The following is a 22358-nucleotide window of genomic DNA, read 5'->3' on the forward strand; positions in this document are numbered from 1 at the left end:
TTTTTACATCTTTTATTCGCTTTTGTCTCTTATGGGCTCTTCTTCGTGTATCTATGTCTACTTTTTCTGTCGAAGTTGGTGGGTTTGGTTCAGTTGTTATTGTCTCTGTAGTTGTAGTTGACATCGTGAATTCTGAGCAATCGTCATAATCTTAAAAGTACTTATTTACCATGTCGTCTGTCCATTGGGCTGGTTGTGGTTTTAATTTTGGTTTTCCAGCTGTTTTGGTTTCTGTTGTAAATTTTGCTTTCTCTTTGCTTCGCTGCTTTTCTTCTGTTTCGTTTTTTCCCCTGGTTCCCTTGTTGTGTTTTTCCTTCTTCAAAACTGGCTGTGTTTGTTTCTTTTGTTTTTGTTGGATTGCGTCTGCTTTTGTTTTCTGTAATCCTGCTACTTGTTGTTGTGCTTTCTTCTGTTGATGTTGTTGCTGGATGTGTTTTTGTACTAAGTGATGTTGTTGTTTCTCTCCTTGTTGTTGTTTGGAGTTTGTAGTTTCTTGTTTTTTGTTTTGTTTTTGTCGCTCTGTCTCTTGTTTCTGTTTGTCTTGCTGTTGTTGGAGTTTATTTTGTCCATTTTGTTGCCTTTGTTGTTGCCCTTGTTCTACGTTTTTTTTTTCTTTCTACATGGTGTTGACGTTTCTGATCACCTTGCAGATGGTGTTGTTGTTATATTTGTCCTAGTGGTTGTTGTTGTTCTTCTTGTTGCCTTATAGTCGGGAAGATTTCAAGCGTAGCTGTGTAGGTTTGTTCTGTTCTCCTTTAGTGGGTTTCCGCCGAGGTTTTGGGGCATTTATGTGGGGTGTGCCCTGTCTCCCCGCATCTGCTTCACTTTCGGTGGTATATACATCCCGTGTACCAAGCTTTTGTCAGAAAACCGTGTAAGAAGAAAGCTCTTTTGATCCGTCTTAGGTTTGTTTTTTCGATTTCCAGTATTCTGATACCGTTGTATATGGACAATCCTGGAACCGTCGCCAATCTAGATTTTTCTACCGTTATTCCGAATTTATTTTCGAAACGGTTGTTGTTGTTGTTGTAGGTTTAACGCCATTTTTCAGCACAAGATAGGCTATACATGCCAGTATTAATGGTGGAGGAAGAACCCGGAAAAACCATGGAAAGAACCAACTCACGAGAAGCTACTGGCAAGCTTTCTGACATAACCACATTAGCCGAATCCGAGACTCGAACCAAAGCAGACAGAGGTGAGATAGCAGTGATCCGTAACGGTGAGCGCTTTAGACCACTCGGCCACTCGGGGCCCCTTTGAAACCGGCGACCGTTTCTTCTAGGGGTGTTGCCATGGGGATATCTGATAAATGGAGTTCCCCTGTCTGTTTCTTGATATTTTTAGAAGTAGTACTGGGTTTTTAACTTTTACCGTCTCTCCCTAAATATTTAGTTCTTCAAACTCTAATACCGGCAAGTTCCCTCTTGATCTTGTTATATATCCCTCTTCCTTTTCTGTTGACTGAGTAAATTTGTTGTAGAATGTCTGAGTTCCTGGTTTTTAGGGCTATAAGTACTGTGTACGTAACAGGTACTCTTTCTCTCGGTATGTGTCTCATATCCAATTCCTGGGTACCTTCCTGATAATAGCATTCAAGGTATAGGCCTTCTTCAGTCGCAATTCTTCTTGTTTTAAAATACTTTTCCAGTTTCCTTACTGCATTATGAGCCTCCGCCATGTTTTCTCGTTTTCCTTGCTCGTGAGTAGTATTCACTCCATGTTTTCTTGTTCTGTAGATTTGCATAAATTTTTGTATACATTTTATACTTTCGTATAAAATTCCATCGATTCTGAAATTCTGTCTTAAAAGTTACTTTCCTCCTGTTGACTTTCTGGCTGTCTGTTTTGTTCATGACATGGCAAGAAGTTGAGTAAAATCAATTATTTAAAATCGCGCTACTTTGCTTCTCAGTAATGAGTTGTTACCGGCAGTTACATTACCTGTTTTAGTGAGGAAGTGTCAACAGGAATAGTTCCGAGTCTCTTTCAGAGGTGTATTTTGAGTGGAAAGAGACAATAACTGTTCTGAATCAATGCTCTTTCTGTGTTCATTTTCTGTTGTTGTTTTGAAAACGTTACCGATTAGAAAAAGTCTTTATAAATAGAATATAAGGAATGAGCTTCTTAAATACGAAAAATGTATGGTTTCTGCAGATTTCGTTTGAAATATGTTTTCAACACCTTTCTGATCCAAGAAAAAATTGGTTTGCTGTAACATTATCACTGGCGTACAACCAATCGCAAACGGCCATTACGAATCGCATGTTTTCTATGATTATTTCCCTTTAGGTATTCAGACTTTGATGGTAGGCACAATCCTTCCTGGCTGTTTTTATTTTTCTTTCAAAGTGCCGGTCCGAAACCTATTTTTGTAAAATAGCTGCTCATTACACGAACTAATTGGATGTTCTTCTTAGATAAAGGCAAATGTATGTATGTATGTTATAACTCTCTATCCTTCCCTCTCTCTGTGAATATATATATATATATATATATATATATATATATATATATATATATATATATATATATATATATATAGAGAGAGAGAGAGAGAGAGAGAGAGAGAGAGAGAGAGAGAGAGGGACTTGAGAAGTTAAGAAGCTGTCGATGCATTCAGTCTTGTTTACCTGTACCATGGCATACCTGTATGTATGTATGTATGTATGTATGTATGTATGTATGTGATGTGATGTGATGTGATGTAATGTGATTTTTATTTTTAACGTAGTTTTAACATTTTTTCAGTCATATCACTACGATGTCTGCAGTGTGGCAGTTTATAGTGATATCTAACACTGGGGCATCATGCCGCAGACATGTAGCATGATGTCCCACCGAGTCAAATTATCCTGACACCAGGTCGACCAGTCCTAACACTAACCTCATAATGCTGAACGCCAAGCGAGGCAGCTGTTAGTATCATTTTTTAAGTCTCTGGTATGACTCGTCCGGGGATCGAACCCACGACCTCCCGCATCCGAGGCGGACGCTCTAACCACTAGGCCACCGGAGCGATTATGTATGTATGTATGTATGTATGTAGGTAGGTAGGTAGGTAGGTAGGTAGCTAGCTAGCTAGCTAGCTAGGTAGGTAGGTAGGTAGCTACGTAGGTAGGTAGGTAGGAAGGTAGGTAGGTGTGTGTGTGTAGGGGGTTGTGCCTGTGCATGTTTGTGTGCAAATCAACTCTTCGATGCGGTTATGAGTAATACATGTTGAACGACAATATCATAGCCAAAAATAAATATGTGCGATAAATTCTTTTTTGCTCTTCTGTAATGTAGGCATAACGGGTACATATAACAGTTTGCCAATAAACACCTTCATCAAACCTATTTTTCTATTTGAAGGAACGCCTTCTTTAAAAAAAAATTAAAAATAAATGCACCGGAGCTTAACATTTATTCTGTTAAACAGTGAACCTTCTAAAACGTATTCTTTACGACATAAGTCAAAATGGATTTTTAAAGGGGGGGGGGGGCTTAAGACATCCTTTATGACAGCAATCAAAGCAGGTTTTCAAAAGGGTGGCTTATTTATGACCTGGTACTTTTACACTGAATGCTTCTTGCTTGTGCATCATCAAAATGATTCGTATAGTTGCCTTGCATGCAAGCATCTGGCCGCATGCCTAGTAGTTGAAACAGTATAAAAAAAAACAATTACTCGATCAAACATTATTAAATTTAATAACATGTTTTGATCCCTTTTAACTGGTGGATCAGCTCTTGCAACCAAATGATTCTCAGAACTAACTTATATTCTTACTATACTCTGGTTGATTTTTATTAGTTTGGTAATAATTATAGATTTTTATTTGCCAGGTAATACTTATAGATTTTTATTAGCTTGGTCATATTTGTCTTACGTACTTTTCTGCACAACAGATACTGGATGACTCCATAACATAACAATTTGATGGATCAAATGGACATATTAGTAAGGTTTAACAGCAATAAAAATAGAAGCAAAAACGATGATTATTACAACAACAAGAAAAGTAACTACAACACCACTTACGTTTTCGCTTTTTCGCTTTATGTTTCTTACCGTATCACTTTCCACTTATTTTCTCTCGATAAGGAATTAGACCATGAAGGTTATACCAAAAGATTGTCATCTTTAAAGTGCAATTTATAGATCTGATTCTAAGAAAGAAAAGGATACCCGCATGTTTTATGAATGTATCCACGGGCGATAACCTGCTGGGTGTTTTTCAGGTAAGAAAGCAAGGATAAACATGTGTTTCTAAATCCACGAGCTACAGTCCTTTTGATCACCCATATCACTCACCTACACCTGTTGGATGATAAAAATTTGCCGCTCTCATTGGTCGCATTTAGTCAAATTTAGCCTTGACCAGACAAAATATTGTCTGTTTTACTGTTGGCCCCCGGGAGAACCCTGTCATCTCGACTCTTTGTCCCGGGCAGCACCTGGTGGATCTGAGAGAGAGAGAGAGAGAGAGAGAGAGAGAGAGAGAGAGAGAGAGATTTAAATTGACATTATTTCTGACAGTAACTGACTCTGATATAAAGGTAAAAAAATTGTAGGAAATTACAGCGTAAGATTTTCTTACTTTCTTACTTTTTTTCTTTTTATCTTACTGTGGTTTTGGTTGATCTCATTTGAATATATTTTGAATATACAGTTTAATAATAATCGGCCTAACTGTTGTTTGTCCTGAACATCTTTTTTTTTCTTCTGGAGAAATTATTTACGTATGCATCGAAAATATCAATAGCACTGATTTATGAGTTGGAAGTGTGTGTATATTTGTATGTCCCAAATTAAGTCATCGCTATGCTACATCCTATTATAGATATTATTGCTATAATAATAATAATAATAATAATAATAATAATAATAATAATAATAATAATAATAATGATAATAATAATGATGATGATAATAATAATAATAATAATAATAATAATAATAATAATAATAATATACTGCTTCATTATTACCCTTATCGGTGCAATGTTATTGATAAGTAATAGAAACAGCTGAATTATCAGGATTAGAGGTTGTAATTGCTCTTGCTGAGTGTATGATAACGGTAATGAATATAAAGACAAGAAAAAATAATGACCCTATTACCTACAAACATTGTGTTAAAGTCTGATAGTTCTGTTGATGTCATATTGACAAAGGGGGTGGGGTTGGTTTGGAGAAAAATGTTTATTATTTTTAAAGTTTCTCGTGAGAAATTGCACAATATTTGAACCAGGGAAGGTTCATATGTGTATCAAGATAAATGTATGTGTCGGATTGTTTGTTAATTTCTGTCACCTCTTTCGACTAGAAATCACAACTATTGTACGCCATAGTTAGAATTGGTCCCGACTAAATAAATTTTATTTCGCCACGTTTCTCAGCAGCGGCACAGATGCTGTTGATTTGTGTTGCGATAGGTCGTCTCTCACGTCCATTTGTCGCCGGTGCGAAACTCTGAGACACATCTCCTTGCGCATTGTCGTATCAGACTTAAATATGACAGGACAATAAATGAAATTTAATCTCCACGTACTTAACTGTTAGTATCCCTTAATCTACTCTTCAATCTAATGCTTGCCAATCTAAATTAAAACTGTGTCGCATTCAGACATAAGGAAGGATATTATCCAATCAAAAGACAGCAAACAGGCGCTGTCCCTTTTATCGATCGAGGGCGTGTCACGGAGGCACGCGACAAGCAAAGACGGTCACGCCTACAAAGAGAACTATTGACTCCGTAGTCTTTGTCTTCAAATCAAAGTACATGCTATTTGTCAATCTTTTATAATTGTGGATAGCTGATTGAAAAGGAAGTCGTCCCAGTTTTTCTTCATCCTCTCCAGTAGATATTACTCCTCGTGAGCGGCACTAGATAATCAGTGTTGGATAGATTACACGGAACGAAAGACTTCGCAGGTGACTTGGAAACTTACAAAACAAGAAGTGAAATTTATATATGCATAAAGACGGACACTTCGCACTGCTGTGAGTATAATTATATGATAATTCATTAAATGTCATGTAAATCATTTTTTAAGTACTTGATGGTTGCCTTTAAATAAAACAAAGAATTTATTCGTCGAAAAAATGTGGCATTTGCTTAGTATATAAATTATCTGAAGGACAACTTAAAATGATGGCCACGTCTCTTATATATTAAACTGTCAAATGTAATTTTGAAACACTGTGTCAATATTTATAAAAGAGATTTGTGTACCTCTAGTCAATGTCAACAATTGAACATACTCCCCAAAACACTCGAGTGCTTAATCCAATTCCGATGGAATACTCACTAATATGACAATGACACAGACGCTAAATGACAATCATGTTGCAATATATAGTTAGTGATTACCAATCAGCAACATCAATTAATGAAATTCGCATTTGCATATGTGTAATATCTGATTTGTTGATCAAAAACTTGTGACATTCCTGAAAGTACTCATTCAAAATCAAACGCATAATATAGTTGAATTGTTTCGTGGGATCGATACTGTATAAATCAATGTAAACTTATAACTGTCTATCCTTCCCTCTCTCTGTGAATATGAATATATGATCATATATATATATATATATATATATATATATATATATATATATATATATATATAGAGAGAGAGAGAGAGAGAGAGAGAGAGAGAGAGAGGGACTTGAGAAGTTAAGAAGCTGTCGATGCATTCAGTCTTGTGTTTACCTGTACCATGGCATACCTGTATATGAGAAGTTTCGCCCCTTTATCTCCATTTTATCAAAATGCTTACGTAGATTCGATTGAGTAAATATTTAGTCATACCGTTAAGCATAATATTTCATGCAATCAGTTTATTAAGAAATGACAGGGTAATTCATTTCGAAATTTAAGAGATTAAATATAGTTTTAACCCTTTTTTTCTCTAGGCTGGCAAATGCAACAAAAAAAGTTTGAATGACATATTTTAGATCGAAATAAAGGAGAATCTTCTCAAATATTTACTTAACGTCCAACATGAAATCTCGTACTAAATGCATAAATTTATAGGAAAAAAAATGTGCTTCCTTATCACGAAGGGATTTATAGTTTATATATTTATCTTTTATTTCCTCAAGTTATTCTCAAGCTAAAATGTAGTAGAAAATGTAACAGAAAACAAGTATTTTGTATTTTCTAGATAATAAGACGAGATAAGTTGATCAGTCATCTCGCAATTAGTAGGTTTTTTTTTTAATTGGTGCGCTTCTTCACAAATGTCTGTCAGTCTTTTTTGTTTCTCGGTAACTAAAATAATTTTAAAAAAATATAAAAAGATAAATAAGGTGGACAGAAAGAGTAAAAGTTATTTAGCAACAATACGAGATCCCAATAAAATTCTAAATGAAAAATATGAATGGTGTGTTCTATTTATGATAATATTATATATATAAAGCAAGAAACATTTGAAACATTATTTGTTTGATGACTTTTGCATTTTTTTAATAAAATTCATTTTCTACGCCTTGTTAATGCGATTTCTGAATCTACAAAATGGTTTTTTCTGATTAAGAAGGATGTTTTATGAATAATCTACTCGGTACTAATTCATTAATACACGTACGTAATGCATGGTAATTAACTAAGTAACTTTGTCACGGATATGTGTTTCTGTGTCAGTCATATAATACTTACTCACACAAGGCAGGCTGTATGAGATATTTTTTTAAATACTGAATTGTGATTATATATATATATATATATATATATATATATATATATATATATATATATATATATATATATATATATATATATATATATATATATATATATAATGGCCAACTCGGTTTGGAATTTCTTTCTGATTACCTGCATCACAAATGTTTCTCATTTATTTGCTACTCACGATTTAAAACAAAATAAATCGGTACCTTTTACTGCATTATTTTGGTCTCTGTTAGGTTTCTTAAATTGTATGCTAATCATATTAGTCAAAACACACACACACACACACACACACACACACACACACACATATATATATATATATATATATATATATATATATATATATATATATATATATATATATATATATATATATATATATATACATATATATATATATATATATATATATATATATATATATATATATATATATATATATATATATATATATATATATATATATATATATATATATATATATTGCAAGTACACCTATGTAATGTCACTCTTCATTATTGGAATAATGTAAACCATTATTAAACAGTCTTTGAGCATATAGGAAAAATACATGATATGACGATAATCTGTAAGATTCATTTCCATCTGATTTTCAATGTGGTTCAGCTATCACATATCTCACTCTTTCATTCATACGGGATTGTATACACTTCCCACGACACTTTTCATAGAAACATTCCGCAAATTGACTTGTATTTCACGGTGGATGTTGTTAAACAATAAAGTCTTTTGACTAGGTACAGCTAATGCTTAACTTTAAAGAAAGGCAGACAGTTTTCGACAAGTGTACGTGAACTTATTGAACTAGCTCTGTAAAATGTAGACATGCATGAGATTTGATCTAGCTTTATAAAATAGTACATGGCTAATTCTATCCTATCATTTTATTTTATTTGGTTTAACGATTGATTACTCGTAAAGTTCCTCTATATAAAAATCGTTCTTTTCTTATTTAGTAATTATATTCGTGTTTGTGTTTCATGCATTTAACTACAAATATTTTTCTAATTGGTAATATCACAATGTTTCTTTTTATTTTTAAACTCCGCTGTAGACACTTTACAGTTTCTCTTTGCTGTTTCTATCGTAAAGATTTTATACATTATTTTCTTGTCTTACATGTTATTATGCATTGCATCTTTATTTACCTGTTTGTTCTTCAGGTGAGGCAAAATATTGCATTTAAAGTTTGTTTTTTAGTTTTATTTCAAAATACATGTTACCGTATGTACTCGCTTATAATTCGATTTCTACTGCAAATTGCACAGACCCAGATCTGTCTGCGCATAACGCGCCGGCAGATCTCGGCCTGTGAATAATCAGTAGAACAAGTAACATAGATCCTCATCTGCAGGCGCATTGTGCTACATCAGATCAATGTCATTCTTGCATGCTGTTTGGCTCGACTTATAAGCGAGTATAACGGTATTTTCTTTCTCGTTTTCAAAATTAAGTAGACACTTCTTCATCTTGTATTAGTTATTTTCTTCAGGTTTCGTTAATTTTTAATCAAGTAATTGTATGTGTCTACTGGAGTAATAAAAACGCTAACAATAGAAACCAAAGGTAGGAACATCGAGGGCAGCGTTCGTGATAAAAAAACAACTAGGTTCCTTATCCTTTGTATAACACTATTAAAAATTGCAATTTAATACACCGACACACCAGGTGTTCCTGTACTTGAATCAGTTGCAATATGAATTAAGTGCTTGGAATGCTAATTTAATGTGCACCGTGTAATTTTTTTTTATGTTACGGATCAAAATCTTATTTTAAGTAAACCTATATAAGTCGTCTTACCAATCAAACCGTGAATATAAAAACACGCCAGGTGAAATTAGGTAGGAAAAGGTACTCTAGTACAAAAAATGATACAATTAAATTATAAACATGGCGATAAATAGATCGATATACAATTCGAATAATCTCATTTGAAATTGTTATTACTTTGTTGTTAAAGGAATTGAGCAATCATGTTGACTTTTTCTATGCATGTACTTAGTTGTCTGCAATGTAAAACTTTACAATTAACCCACAACACCGCCATCATATGCCACCGTTACCACCACTGATTTATCCTCATAATAATCACAAATATTCATGCTTCCTTTCTCCACAACAACAATAACAACAGCGAAAATTCAAAACTAAAAATATCGGCAGCATCAAGAAAAAGAACAACCACCACCACCACAACAACAACAACGACAATAATAATAATAATAATAATAATAATAATAATAATAATAATAATATTGCTCGAATAAACGGCATAACTCCAAATGGCTTTTTAAGTCTATACATGAAGGTTTCTCTAGCACGCGACCCTCAAAAGCATCAAATGACCATTTTGACCCGTAATACTTTGAGTTTTGTAAGACAACGTCAATAATAATAATAATAGTAATAATAATAATAATAATGAAGATGACGATGATGATGATAAGATACGTATGCATGTTGGTGGAGGATGATAATATAAATAACATACGTATGCATGGTCATCTGTCCGTCTGACAAGAAGGATATTCTCCTGATAACAATGTGGATGATGACAGTGATGATGAATAGGGGCCTATATTGTAAAATTAAATTTCCGTGTGTACAAAAATAATAACTTTATTATAACTGTCTCTTTATTTACAACCAATTATTATTTTAACCCGAAACAATACTGTAACAGTGAAATACATTTTATCGATCGGAAAGGCATTCTTTTTTATATAACTGTTTTACATTACTCATTTTATACAAACTAAAGTCCAACTTGGCAATGAAATGTACGATCTGATGAAGAAATATACAGATTAATCCCGACATGTACTTCGATTTTACCTTATCTAATTATAACCCATTATCTTCTACTCTACATGTAATCGGGGTACATATGATAAAATTATTTCATTTACTTGTAGTATATGGAAGTCGTTAATACCGTATAACGGTCAATCTTTGCACCTGTAGTCAGCATTTTCTTAGCAAACGCTGGGCCCGACTTGCTCATTTTGGCGGGGCTTCACTGGATTTACGCACGGGGCCCCCTGTGAGTAAGCCATTTGGAAATAAACTTTTTAACAAGTTTTGTATGATATTGAACTTAAAATTTTCTTCCATCTCTTTTGAATTACTTTCTCTTAGATACACGATTAAATAATGGCGATGACTTCAACTGCTCCAAATGTTATCGTGTGTAACTAGATTTCAAAAGTCAGATATATTCACAATTGTGTAACTCAAGCAATCCAATTTGTATACATGTTCTGATTTATTTCCATAACCAATCCAATCATATTATGATCTTACGTATGCTAGCTTGAAATATCAACTGATAATGATGGCAATTTTTGTGTCTAAAGTCTATGAAAGTGATGTACACGATTGTTAAAGTACACAGTTGTTAAATAAATCGAAAATTATTTCGTGAAATACATGTGAGAGATTTGTGTAATGTGGGAAGCAAACATAATACTATTTTCACGTCCTAAATCTTTTTGATTTTGATTGAAATGTTTAAAATGCAATCATGATTATCATCTTCGTCATTATCGCAATTCTTATTGCTGTTGCTGTTATTGTTTTTCTTCTTCTTCGTCTTCATCATCTTCTTCTTCTTATTATTATTATTATTATTATCACTATTATTACTATTATTATTATTACTATTACTATTATTATTATTATTATTATTATTATTATTATTAGCAGCAGCAGCAGCAGTAGCAGCAGCAGCAACAGCAGTAGTAGAAGTATCAATATCTTCATTAGCATCATTATCGTTATCATTATTGTCTCCGTCATCAACTTATTTGACGAACTCATTATTAACATCGAAATCTTCTTTATATTCTATTTGATGATCGCTTTGCCCTGGTGGCCGTTATTATCGTTTTGCATATTAGATGACAAGTTTGGTTGGTTAACTAAAGTTATTTATATTTGGGGAGCGCACATTTCTAGTGGGCTCCCTTTACTGTACTTGGCAATTATACCTGTTCCAGCGGACACTACTTGCCACGCGCCAATGACATCACATGACGTCACGTGATTTTCAAAATCTATTATGCCTTTATTGTTTTCTCTACTAGGAAGTGTCCTCCAGCAGTATTGTCTGGTAAAGTGAAGTGTCATCGACTTCGGTTTGGGTACATTAATCCACCATACGACATAATAATTCAACGTGTAAAAGGCAGTAATCGAATAATCATCCTTTTGAACCATCTATACGTTGTTATAGTCATCGTGATCATTGCATCCTTCATATTGTATTGTCCCCTTAATACACACGGTCTGCTGCTACTGCTGCTACTACTACTACTACCACTACACGTCATCATCATCATTCTCATTTGTTGTAATATTCGTCTTCCTATTATCATTACTGTGTAAAATAGTAGTAGTTGCTGTTATTGTTGAAATTCTTATAATTTTTGTTCCTGCTGCTTCTGGTATACTGTCACTTTGCTTATCTTATCAATGTGAACAAATTTATCAGCATTTGATAAATAAATATTACATCATTGTAACCTAAAACCAAAAGTAGGTTTTCTAACATGTAGGCTACTGAGTACATTTCAATACACAATCTTTCCGATAACCTTCTTTATAAATGGAGATACTTCACCATTAGTTTATCCGTCCTCGAGCAGAATTAGACATCAGCTGTATTTTTAGTCGTCTGCATTTTCATACTAAATCTGGCTTTGTCATATTAGTGATCACCTTACTCGCCCTTACTATCTTACCCTGATAGTAATACCAAGAATTCATACCTTTCTTGTTGCTGTGTGTTTGTTGAAGGTTTTTACGAGCACCTGTTGGGTGAAAATTACCCGGGGTACCCATTGTTCGCAATAGGTCTTCTAAGACCAGACCTTTGTCAGTATTTATCACACATTCCTCTTGAGACTCATGCAGCGGCAAGTAATAATGGCAGTTACTCTTTGTCGTTTAGATAAGTAGAAGTAAGACCTACCGGGCGGGGCCCCGAGTGGCCGAGTGGTCTAAAGCGCTCTCCGTTACGGATCACTGCCATTTCACCTCTGTCTGCGTGGGTTCGAGTCTCGGATTCGGCTAATGTGGGTATGTGAGAAAGCTTGCCAGTAGCTTCTCGTGGGTCGGTGGTTCTTTCCGGGGTTTTCCCGGGTTCTTCCTCCACCATTAATACTGGCCGCCATGTATAGCCTATCGTGTGCTGAAAAATGGCGTTAAAACCCTACAACAACTACAACAACCTACCGGGCCTTGTTGTGACTTACACTAACTTTTTTTTTCTTCTCTCCTTCCTTTCTCTCTTAAATTCACAGACCACACATACACACAAAGACACCCTCAGATATTATTGCCACCAATCAAAAGTTATACCGATATGGTAAAAAAAAGTCCTAGATTTGTACATTGTGGATTGTCAATCTTTTTTTTAAACTATTGTATTTTCATGTAACTTGTTGAAAAAACAAACAAGACAAAACATATTTATCTCCCTTGGCATATTAGTCGAAACCATTAATCCGTGCCTTAAACTCAGACTGGCAGCAAATACAGTGTTGTCTTCATTACTGGAAGAATTCCCATCTAGACGAAGCGATATCCACTAATGTGATCCAGTCAAGGAGCTTAATGTATAGCAAAAACAAAGGAGCACGGCACATGGAAAAACAAATATGTGCAAAATGAATAAAATACAACACCAAAATATATCCGATTTGCCACTTGTAATATTTGGGGGAGTTGGCAAAACCCTGGCATTTAGTTCATAAATTTGTAGAGCATCATGTATTGTGTTGGTTAACCCAAAACACTTTATTTTTGAAAGACCTTTGCTGATGTACCAAGAGCGAAAACTCGTTCTTGAACTCAATGTCAGTTTTACGATTTATTTATTCCTTAAACATTTTGACCACAAGTTGAAAGTCCCAAACTTTGACCGTCTGTAGCTATAAAAAGAATGAGTGTCATGGATTCCATTTTTGATTTTGTAGTGTTGAGACTGAGGTTGAAGTTCCTAGCTGATTGTGAGGTATTTAGGTTGAGGTTGAAGTTCCTAGCTGATTTTGAGGTGTTGTGACAGGCATAAGCTATATAGGCCGGTTGTGGGGCTATTAGTTTGTTTCGTGTATTTGTTTGCTTGCATGCCATTGCATAATTTTGAAACGAAACATCATGACCTTAACTAATAATAAAGAAGTGGACGAATGAAGGAGTGAGTACATAATGGAATAATTAATTGATGCTGCTCAATCTATTATGACAGTATTAGTATTACTAATAGTCCTTATACGATTTATACCGTGCACACACACACACACACGCACACACATACATGTATGTATACATACATACACACACACAAGCACACACACACACACACACACACACACACACACACACATATATATATATATATATATATATATATATATATATATATATATATATATATATATATATATATATATATATATATATATATATATATATATATATATATATATATATATATATATATATATATGTATGTATGTATGTATAAAGAGAGAGGGAGAATGCATAGTTTAAAATCAGCGTTCTCCACCGCATCCTGTCGTCATCCTAAAAATGAAGATTGCAGATCATTCGGTCTTTTTTGACTTGACCCAAGCGTATCTTTTGATAAAGTTAGAATCTTATAATTCTATCGCTGATCTAAGCACCATCCAGTTCTAACTATAACGTGGATCAAGGACGAATTGACAACTCATAAAATGGCAAACTCGCCGACAGAATTCGTCACAAGTCGGCGAGTTATGTCAAAAACCATAACCAAATTTAAAAGAACCCCAAAAACAACGAAATCAAACAATATTTGTTTCAATGTGTATTAATATAGTTGATCAATATGCAATAAAAACAAACATTACGAAAATAGAATGCGGATCATCACCTTGATACTCCCGCTTTATTCAATATTTCATTCATATTTCTGCTGGAAAGTGATTTCGGAAATGATCGTGTTAAAGAAAAGGAAGAACATTGTGTAAATGAATAATGATGCTGGAAAATATCTTTCGGGGAATTCGCGTGCCTCATCGTGTATAAACGGCCAAGTTGACAGTTGGCGAGTTTGTCGTTTTGCAAAATGTCACATCGTCTAGTTTGTGCGTTATCGGCAGGTTGCTTATTTGGCAACCTGTGCACATCTACAATTCTGAATGATAGACATGCCATATGAATTTACCGACTCAGCTTCAATTTCGTGCTGTGCACTTGATTTTGCAATTAAAAGCAAGAAGCGTTACCCAAGGTTTACGTTTATCGGGATTTCGACCAGTTGTTGCAGAAACTTTGCGATATCAGTAAAAGGGAAATAAATAATTGTCACAACTTAGAAAAATATAGATGCAAATTATTTAGTATAGTTGTAAAGCGCAGCTGTTGGACAAAACTTATCAACAATGTCAGATCAGTACCTGCTCCTCCCCCTTTTTCTCTCTCATATCTTTAATCTGAAATTACTATATTACAAATTAATACATTCCTGTAAGCTTCTTTCCATTCGCAATATAGATACAGTAGTACATAAATACCTAGGTACCTAAGTAAATAAATCTGTTCGAGATGGGTCATATATAAATCAAGACACAATCCAACAGCTTTTGTCATGACACTTATCAGTTAAAATTATCGCGATTATCAGTTAAATTATCGTTTCTATTTATCCTTATTGTATTGTTCAGGACACTGAACAGATGTATAATCGTGAGTAGTAAAAGGTTTAGTTACGCTGGAAGGGCTGGAAGGGGATTTACATTAGATACTAGTTTTTGGAACAATAAGCGAATTGCAGCAAAGCTGCGTGAAAAAGGTTGGTATACTTTCATATGCATACAAATAAAACATAAGATTACACTGGTAATAGTATAACAAGCTGAATTTTGGCGGAATTCGTGTGCTGTTTTGTTAACAAATGTAAAATACAACTTTCACACACGTCGGACTAAACTTTGGGTCATTAAATATACGGATAATCAATAGCAGAGACAAAAGCATGCAGAGCACAGCTGACTTACATTGTGTGACATCATACGCATGCTGTATACAGACTGGCACCGTTCGACGACACCGGGATTAGTTACACTAAAGGTAGTGCTCTTTCTAACAAAGCAAAGTTTTATTAGGGGTTACTCGACTTTCTAGGATAAACAGGATTACAATAATAAACTGTAAAAAAATTCAGTCTTTTTCACTAATTTGATATCAATATTTCAGAAGTGTTTGTTAATGTCAGCTGCTTTTTGAAGGAAAACAACAATTGGGCCTACCTTCGCTTGACCATTCTGCTTTGAATCAATGTTCTGAACTCGTATAGTCATACCTTGACCATTAAATGATCTGACTTTGCACAGTCATTTTACATGCTTTGATTTGTATATTTAAGTGTGATTTTACCCTGCACTTAATTAATGACAATCGATGACACCTGACATTTTTCTGACCTCTTCGTAGGGAAACGCGATCGGATCATCCTCGACGTTTTTCTTCATGTACAGAAAAAAACTAGGATGCAATTCACCACAATTGAGAACGATGTTCTGAACTATTTTGTCACATGAAATAATATGGCGGTGGAAAGAGAACCACAAAATCCATCGACCCGTCACATTTATGTGTTTTCCTGTAACTACATCCGAGATTATTTCACGATATGACGGAAATTACAAAGCCATGTTCCTATTGCAAAAACAAAAAGAAAAGAAACACACAAAAAACAAGAAAAACACGTCAAACGGGTATAGCATATGACATCGGGAACCGGCACCAGTTTGCTTTTAAGAAAGAAAAAAAAAAACTTATCTTAGCAAAAATATAAATCTCATTTCAAGATCCTACCCCTAATGTTTCTTTCAATCAGACGCTCGCCTAAGTCTAGAACACCGATGTATCTTTCGCCCTCTCCATCCTGGACTTACAATGGTTGTATTCAATGTACAATCGAATATCATAAAATTGTTATGTATCTTATTCTAAGTGTGAATGAAATGATCCACTCCAGATTAACTACGCTTAAGCTGACTACAACTTGTCAGTTCTGATATCCAGTAAATAATATTAACGAAACGATTTGACATTATTGTGTTCTGTGTATGCCTTCAAATGAAAAAATTCCATCGCGCTTGAAACTAAAAGAAAGACAAAAACAACTATACTAATGAAGAACTTTTACGAATATTACATAAAACGTGAAAATTATTCCCAGCCTGTAACAACATTCTCCCATTACCAGGTAACTGGCAACTTGTGTTCAGGTAATAAAATGCCTCCTAAAAGAAATTAAGACAAACTTTCCATCTTAACGTATTTTAGCAATACATCGTATATTGAACGATGTATCAAAAACGTTAATGAGGGATTGTTTTCATTCTTTGTGTAAAAAATGGTAATTTGTTCTTGTGATATCTACTAAATTAGATATTTCAGACGTCAAGGCCGACCAATGTATACTAAGAAAAATATAAAGATATATTCAATATGTGATTGTCCACTTTTTTGTCTTACCTTTGTTCACTTTCGGGCAATTACACTTTTTCGAATTTAAGTCGGTGAGCCTCAATATTTCGATGATGGATAATTTAATGTGTCTGATAAAATTTAATGTCAATCTGGGACATGTCAACGACACGTTTAGTTTCAGAGAGAGAGAAAGAGAGAGAGAATATGTGCGTATGTATATATATATATATATATATATATATATATATATATATATATATATATATATATATATATATATGTGTGTGTGTGTGTGTGTGTGTGTGAAGGGGAGGGGGCAGTGAGACTGCTGAACGAGTTCCAAACATTTATAGTGGGAAGAATTAATTCATGATGAAGGGACGATGAGGGGTTCATTCAGCCTGTGCAGTTATTTTAGTTTAGCGTAGTCAGTTAGTACCTAGATAAACATTTCAGTTCCAATCATACCAAAATATGAACATTGCGACCCGTTGAAAGGGCATGAACTAAAACGTCAGCAGAGTAAATTTACACATAAAAACCACCCACTTCTTTCATTTTTCATTCATTGATACTGTCACCCGGTACTATAAAGAAGGGGCTATGGGGAAAAATTTTCTTGCGCATATTTTCGCGATGTGTGGTGATGTTGATTAATTTGGCATTTTAATATGGTGTGTTTGCTCCTATTTCCCAAATCTTTCATCGATGCCAATCATAGCCATATAACGGGGCTTATTTCGCCTCTTAAGAAAACATATCAGCAAATGCTCTAGGAGATAGAATTACACCTAGGGTGGGCAGTATAACAATGTTCGTCAGTTGCAATCTAAGATTTGAATTCTGTTGATAAGTACGTTGTCAAATTGCTATAACATATTATGAGTTTGCTTGCTTGACCTGAGTCAATCTTTTCCACTTTTCAGATCGATTACAATAAAGGCTATTGACCGAGATGCTGTGACTCCTGCAGTTCATAAGAGAAAATCTATTTAAACTTTTCAGTTAATACTTTCGGGTCCACTGGGACTCTACAACATTTCGACGAGTGGTTAAAATGGTAAATATTGACCAGCCCCTGACTGACACATCCAATCTTCTGCGTGATATACTGAAGAGCAAGGAAAAGCGTCTACAAGACCTTTCAAACGCCAACAGCATGCCTGGCAGCACTTGTGGGCCTCCCAAAACCCCCACAGAGAACGGGTCTGAGGATATACATGGAGATGAAAAACATGATGGTGCATCTGATCACTCTGCAGATGAATTTGGTGATCAGAGTGATGGGGAGTCCAGTCTTCTGGGTCAGAGTCGGCTTGACGAGGCAGAGATGGACGAAGCAAGATCTGATGCAGAGAACGGATTCAGTGACATCAACTCTTCTCCATCATCAGATACAAAAGAGGCGAAAAGAGCGAGGGTAGAGAATATTATTACATCCATACAAGGGCAACCTTCCCAAGATACAATGGAGAGCTCATATGGATTCTCTGAGGTTAAGAGGCCTAAAAGGAAGCAATACCAACCCCAGCCTCACGTAACGAAACCGAGTGATCTTCATCAGCAGGAACAGCCGAGTCCAAAAATTAGACGCACAGACTGTAACAGCACGAGCAGCGTGGAAGACGAAATATGGCAGCTTCGCAGCCAACTTAACGCTGTCCAGAACTATATAAAACACTGCGATGAAACAACCAATAAGCAAATGAATGGCTACGGATGTATAGAAAATATTCAGAGATTACACCAGGCTTACTTTGCAAACCAGTCTCCAGGACAACCTCCAAGATTTTTGCACGACCGAATCTTTGATGACAAATCAGAATTGTATACCAAAGAAAAACACGAGTCTAGAATCAGTACTTCGAATATCAAGGTTCCAATTGTCAATGGCAAAGGGATTCATCACGAGGAGTCTGATTTACATATAGAAATCGACGACAAGGAATATGAAGAACTTACAAAATGCTTAAAAAGTCGAATTGGAGAGGCTGTGAGCTCTGCTATTGAAAAGGCGTTATCAAAATTCTTTCACAGGCGCTCTCAAAAAGTTCGTGACGAACCAAAAGTGACAGAAAACCAGAAAAGAAACGAAGACCCGAAAAAAGTTGTTATTGAAAAGAAACAGACCACTGACCATTCGTTAAAACACATTTTGCAGCTACCTGAAAGAACAAACGGTTTCAGACTTCCAGAACATCACAGTGCCTTTGATCTGCCGAAACTCGGTGGTCATGACTTCTCCCGGAATCCATTTCCACATCATCCCTCGATATCATTCCATCCCCCATTGTCCTATTACCTTCCATCTCATGTCCTAGCCCCTCCTGTGTACTCCTCTCCGGTCGAGCCTGAGCAGACGGAAGCACTAGCTTTAGTTGTGTCTCCCCCGAAGAAAAAGAGGACCAAGGTCACAGATACTCGTCTTTCTCCGCGGGCAGCGCGTGCCTTGCTTCAGGAGTCTTCTCTGGGTTCCCAGTCCGATCTAGAGAGAATGTCTAATGGAGAATATAGCTCGATGATCCCTGGGACAAGCGTCGCCATTCCGAACCCTGGTCTCCACCACTCTGATTTCATGAGCTTCTACAAGGAACAGTCGATGTTGAACCATTCCTTTGATCTGGATAGATGCACACCAAGCTCCTCCATCTCCCCTAATGAGGGCTTCCACTCGATGAAGAACGACATCTACGATGGGCTTGACGGTTTTGATTCACATCATAAACATTTGATATCCTTTTCATAAGTAGCAGTTGACCTTTGATATCGGGTATGGTACAGTGTTGTCTCAAATTTACTCCTTAGTCGATTTCTTTGATATCGGTTATGGTACAGTGTTATCTCTAATTTACTCCTTAGTCTATATCTGTGTTTCTTTCTGCACGTACATCAAGTCTCTCTCTCTCTCTCTCTCTCTCTCTCTCTCTCTCTCTCTCTCTCTCTCGTATGTATGCATGCATGCATGCATGCATGCATGTATGTATGTATGTATGTATGTATGTATGTATGTATGTATGTATGTATGTATGTATGTGCGTGCGTGCGTCCGTGTGTGTGAGTGAGTGTGTCTGTGTCTGTGTCTGTATGTGTCTGTCTGTCTCTGCATGTGTCTGTCTGTCTGTCTGTCATTCAAACCCGCCCTTCGTGTTGTATTTGACAAAGCCAGTGGTAATTGTTTTAAATTAACGGACAAAACTGGGAAAACCGTTCTTTTTTTCTGAACAAAAAATCTTTCATCGTGCCTTTGAAGATGAGGGTACTGATCAGTGTATTGCGTACCTTCGTATATTTCATGCTGATTACTCTAGTTTATTATGCGTTTCAATTACTCAGCACGATCAGCCATTATGCCTACAAATATTACGTGATAGACTCTCTTATATGAACCATAGTAAAAGCTAATTTCATTAATCTGGTTGACTAATCTACCTGACTTCTTAGAATAACAGTGGAAAATCAATGATACACGGCACGCTCTCAAGACCGGATGCCGGTTTCATATGTCACAACAATTGAATTTCTCATGGGACGCATGCCACTCGATGATACGTTTCATAAAGCAAGAGTCTCGGTTTCTCATTAGTTTCGCGTTTCATTATTCAAAAGACAACCCCACTCCCATAAAGAACACTGGGCTATTAAGAAAATTGGTTTATGAGTGATGAAAGATGGCAAGAAAAGCGACTGGAAACAATCCATAAACAGCGTTTTTCGAGTGATTGGCTCACCAGTGGGTTCCCTCTTAATGCCCAGTAGCGTTAATAGCTACTGTATAATTTAGTTCGATCGACTTTAACTAATTTATTTTCAATCTAATTCAATTTTCCCAAAAATCATCTCAAGGAAATATAATCTCTCTCTAGAATTGCTCATCTGTTTTATATGAAATCATAGACAAAGTGATTGAAAATTTTAGGAAGCAGGAATAAGAATGATTTATTTATAGATACTTATTCGGCAAAGTTTCATTCCTACAGTGTATTAATTTAATTTCTTGGATATGCCGCAGACGTACCATAGTCATATTTGTTGCTTTTCTTCATTTTTTTCAAACTTAAATATTCAGTTCAATTCTCTTATATATAATAGATACATATTTAAATTTTAGAATTTTTCATATTCTGTCAAAGAAAATGACTCAATTTGGGTTCCAAAAGGTGCCAGCGAAAGGCACGTTTTTCTTGTATTTTTAAGTTTAATAATGCAAAACCCCGCGACAAAAAGAGTAGATGAACAAATGAATTAAACAGTATTAAGGAGACCTAAATTTCGAATAGAATCAATAAAATTGTAACAAATCGAGAATTTCAGTATCAAGTGAAGAAACATTTCTTTCAGAACGTGTATCAAAGTGGTCTCGAATAGAAAATGCTTGAATGTTTTTGTTTTCTTAAACTTTGGCCCCGTTGAGGTAGCAGTTGTTTTCCTTAACCTTGTGTACACAGACACGTTGACTCCAATGCATCTGCGGAAGGCCAAGTTGATGTTCTTTTACGTGAGATATCCCAGTTCCGCCATCTTGAAAGTTTACTTCCCAGACGTCCAGTTCAACAAGAACAACACCGCGCAGCTAGTCAAATGGTTCAGCAACTTCCGGTACGTTTTAGTTTACTTGCTTCATTAGATTGCTTGATTCTTCTATAGCAGTTGTAAAAAGACTGACCTAAAATGTTTAGGATGAATTTAATAAACTTTTGCACAACATGTACATTACTTTTTGCTTCAATACTTTTTCGATATACACTAAACAACCGTAAATTGCACACTGCTGAGTCAGAACGTTTGGCTGCTCTACAGAGGTGGCGTGCATACGGAGATTTTGATTTGTATTAGAATAGTTTTTGGGACCAAAATAAATATAGCCAGGATAATGACTAAACTGGTTCCTTAAGGACTATCTAAAGGAAATTTCGTTGTATTGGTTAATTTTCATTATCTGCCATCTATCATTTCACTCTGTTGTTGAAGATAAGTAGGACAACTAACGCAAAACAGTTCAATGTCATAAAATATACAGAACGACAGACGGTTGCAGTTGACATAAATGACAAATGTCATATGGAGACTGTGTCTAGGAACCTGTTCGAGTCGTCTGCTTTCACAGAACCCGGATGTGTGACCTATGACATTCAAGGGATTCTTATCAGCCCATATTTAGGAGAT

General features: G+C 35.3%; 1 protein-coding gene across 2 annotated transcripts in view; it reads left to right on the forward strand.

Moving 5' to 3' along the window:
• Nucleotides 1–5750: 5750 nt before the first annotated feature.
• The window catches only part of LOC149808115 (uncharacterized), a 30131-nt gene continuing 13523 nt past the window's right edge, over nucleotides 5751–22358 (forward strand). Inside the window, exons 1-3 of one of the 2 annotated variants that reach the window (XM_089973528.1) lie at nucleotides 5751–5989; nucleotides 18201–19926; nucleotides 21637–21791. In XM_089973528.1, coding sequence (XP_089829654.1) covers nucleotides 18253–19926; nucleotides 21637–21791 — 1829 coding nt within the window. In that variant the 5' untranslated portion in view covers nucleotides 5751–5989; nucleotides 18201–18252. Of the gene's footprint in view, nucleotides 5990–18121; nucleotides 19927–21636; nucleotides 21792–22358 lie in introns of both variants that reach the window. The other variant, XM_089973522.1, reaches the window with a different exon arrangement.

This window comes from Sinohyriopsis cumingii, chromosome 1 (genome assembly GCF_028554795.1).
Source record: "Sinohyriopsis cumingii isolate HCF-2022 chromosome 1, ASM2855479v2, whole genome shotgun sequence".
NCBI lineage: Eukaryota > Metazoa > Mollusca > Bivalvia > Unionida > Unionidae > Sinohyriopsis > Sinohyriopsis cumingii.